The 3,508-nt window shown below is 39.7% G+C and overlaps 1 protein-coding gene across 3 annotated transcripts in view; it reads left to right on the forward strand.

Annotated features, from left to right (window-relative positions):
* The window catches only part of CERT1 (ceramide transporter 1), a 102,945-nt gene that overhangs the window by 84,252 nt on the left and 15,185 nt on the right, over positions 1-3,508 (forward strand). For all 3 annotated transcript variants that reach the window (XM_019641038.1, XM_019641036.1, XM_019641037.1), the window contains 2 exons: positions 2,041-2,173; positions 3,110-3,180. In XM_019641038.1, the coding sequence (XP_019496583.1) occupies positions 2,041-2,173; positions 3,110-3,180 (204 nt within the window). The remainder of the gene's footprint in view (positions 1-2,040; positions 2,174-3,109; positions 3,181-3,508) is intronic.

The raw sequence follows: 3,508 nt of genomic DNA on the forward strand, positions 1-3,508 counted from the left end.
GTCCTCCACAACTAGACTGAAGAACAAAACGACAGCAACTTGTCTGTTCCCCTTCCCCCAATTCCCCAGCGCTGTTCCCATCCCCCTAATTCCCCAATTAAAAAAAAAAAAGAAAGAAAGAAGAGGGAACAGGCAAATAGATACCAAATGTTAGTTATAATTCTAATAAGCTGATTGGATTACATAGAGACCAGCTGCCACAAGGTCTTGCTAATATGTTACTTCAGCTAATATGTTATCTCTAAACGTAATGTTTTGGACATAGCTGGATAATTCAAGCCTTCCCCACAAGAGCAAGCCCCAAAAGCAGACCAGGATGCATGCTCTCTGCAAAAGAAGGTGTTGAGCCAAGCCTGCCTAGTCCTCCCTCTGTACTCACCATTCAGATAAGCTACTGTTTCCCACCTAGGGAGGTTCCAGGAAGTGAGGGGGTTAAGAGAAACCAGGAGTGATAATCTAAGTAAAGTCCCTCCATGTGGAATGAGGAGAGGGAATAAGTGCTTCTGCGGCCCACAACATTAGAGAGAGCTTGGGGCTGGATTATGGGGAGTATAAAATAGCTCACTAAGGGCCAGCCGAAGGGCGCGTAGGTTAAGAACTGGCTTGGGATGCCAGAAGGCCCCGGTTCGGATCCCACATATAAGGGCCAGTGACACTGCCCTCTACAGCTAAGATGCTGAACAACAGCTCGACCTGGAGCTGGGCTGCCGTGGGTCGCCGGCGACGGCGTGGGCTGCAGTCCCCTGCTGCAGTGGGCTACTATAAGCTACTGTGTGTAGCCAGCAGCCAGTGTGAGCGGCCAGCAGCTGCCGTGAGCAGCTGTCCAGAAGCCGGCGACTGATATGCCTCACCCGGGAAGAACGCAATGATGGTGCCAGCTTGGGCCAGTGAAGCCACATCCTCCACAACTAGACTAAAGAACAAAACAACAGCAACTTGTATGTTCCCCTTCCCCCAATTCCCCAATAAAATCTTTTAAAAATAAATTAATTAATAATTAATTAATTAAATAGCTCACTAAAGAGAACAGTCTATCATTTGTAGCAAAGTAACATTTTCCGAAGATTAAGATGATAGGGAAGAAACTAAAGACCAAGAAAACCACCTGAGAGCGTCAGGTACCAGGTGATGAAGTGTGAGAGAATGGATCAGAAATCTACAGAGTTCCAGTTAGGTAGCTAGGAAAATGGCAGGCCCATTAACAAATAAATAGGCAAGTGGGGAAAAGAGTTTGGTGAGAGAGATTGTAAAAGAGAAACTATATGTTAAATGCCTAACCGTATCTGGACCCATAGGCACTCGATAAATTGAGAACTGATTCTCCCTGTGATAACATGTTCATTCATTTGTGAAAAGAACTTTAATATTACAGAGCTCTCTAAAATAGCAAATCCTCTATATTTTTGAAATGAGTAATTTTAATCAGCACTTTAGGTATACAACCTCAGTATTTAAAGCAAGAGAGCATAGATCTTTATTCCATTTTAGCTTTCAGTCGTTAACTCAACAAATAATTGCCTACTGTGTTTCAGATACTGTTCTAGATGCAAAGGATACATCATTAAACAAAACTGCCTGAAATCAGTTTCCCTAAGGAGATTATGTTTTAATCAGACTTATTTGCCTTAGCCATGTTGAACAGTCTTGGAGAACGTTCAGTAAATAGTGCCTGATTTAAATTATTTGGCTTTCTTAGCAATGTTGAACGGTCTTAGAGAACGTTCAGTAAATAGTGCCTGATTTAAATTGACTTATCTTTTTTAACAACTCATAGTAATTAGTCATTCATCATCACACATGCATATTTTACATAGTTGAAATTTACTTCAGATTTGTAGTTTTAGATATTTTTATGTGTTGTATGTGTTAATAATTAGAAAATTTAGAAATATTCTTTTGTCAGAATATTTATGTTCCATAAAGAGATTTTCATAAATAAAACCCTAAAAAGCCATTAAATTTAAAAACATGCTTTCAGGCTTATACTTTAGGAGTTTGATTTTTATTTTTTAAACAGGTTTTTAAATATATCCTATGTAGGTATATAGAAGAGAAGTAGAAGAAAACGGGATTGTCTTGGATCCTTTGAAAGCTACCCATGCAGTTAAAGGTGTTACAGGACACGAGGTCTGCAATTACTTCTGGAATGTTGATGTTCGCAATGATTGGGAAAGTAAGCTGTCATTATTAATATATTTTAATATAATTATTATTTAGAATTTAATATCAAATTTAGAATTTAATATCAAATCCAACCTGGTTTTCTGCATCTGATCTATAATTTACAAAGTTAGTGTAGAAAATAACTGGAAAATCATTTAAGGCACTGATAATACATTACATTTAAGTAGAACTTTTCACTGTATAAAATGCTTCTCAGTATGTTATAGCATTTGATCCAATACCTCAACCATGCTGCATAGGTAGGTAATAAAATGAAATGCAGGTGAGCCAAGTGACTTGTCAAAGGCCACAGAACTAGTTAATGGAAAAGTCAGGACTAAAATTAAAAGCTTCTGTTTTATCATCTACTCTTTTCTTAGACAGTTTGTTTCCATGGTAAATCCTAGATGAATTCTGCTGTGATTTGTTTAGAGTTATTCTTTGGGGGTCGAGGGATTGTTTCCCTTAGGCATCAAATTTCATAAATAGATACTTCTGAACATCATAAGATGTTTATCAGTGGCAGTTTGACATTCTTTCCCCACAAATACAGTCACCTAAGCCTAGATAGAACAGTTTATTCAGCTTTAGAAGCTATAGAAGCTATAGAAGCTAAATTAGAAGCTATAGAGAGGGGTCATAATGTTAGGGAGTAATTTGTGCCTGAGTAATGCAGTGGTGATTAGAATTGCTTTCCTGCCGTGGAAGCTAGACATTAGACTAAAGAAAATGAGATTTCCTGATGATCAGGTCTCACAGCCACCATCTATAGCCCTAATACTAGATGTCAACTACCTTCCATTTGAACTTAGCCCAGGTGGGGCAGAATCCTGTTCATTTTACCATAATGTTCATTTGTAACTGACTTTCAGTATAAGTGAATTAATCGTATTCTAGGAAAAGGTAATGTGTCTTTTTGTCTACTAATATTTTCTCTTCATTTCAGCAACTATAGAAAACTTTCATGTGGTGGAAACATTAGCTGATAATGCAATCATCATTTATCAAACACACAAGGTAAATATCTCTTCATCCCAAAAAGATTCCACTGTAGTTTATACTGAGACATATCAATTCTGTGGCCAGCCGAGCAGCTCGTTGGTTAAGAGCTGGCTTGGGAGCATGAGCTCTGAGCAGCCGAGCCACCTGTTCATATCCCACATGGGCCAGTGACACTGCGCCCTCTACAACTAAGATGGTGAACAACAGCTCGACCTAGAGCTGGGCTGCCGTGAGTTGCCGGTGACGGCGTAGGCTGCAGTGGGCTGCCGTAAGCTACCGTGAGTGGCTGGCAGACAGTGTGAGCGGCCGGCAGCTGGCCTGAGCTACTGTGTACCGCTGTGAG

Source organism: Hipposideros armiger, unplaced genomic scaffold (genome assembly GCF_001890085.2).
Source record: "Hipposideros armiger isolate ML-2016 unplaced genomic scaffold, ASM189008v1 scaffold_55, whole genome shotgun sequence".
NCBI classification, from domain to species: Eukaryota; Metazoa; Chordata; class Mammalia; order Chiroptera; family Hipposideridae; genus Hipposideros; species Hipposideros armiger.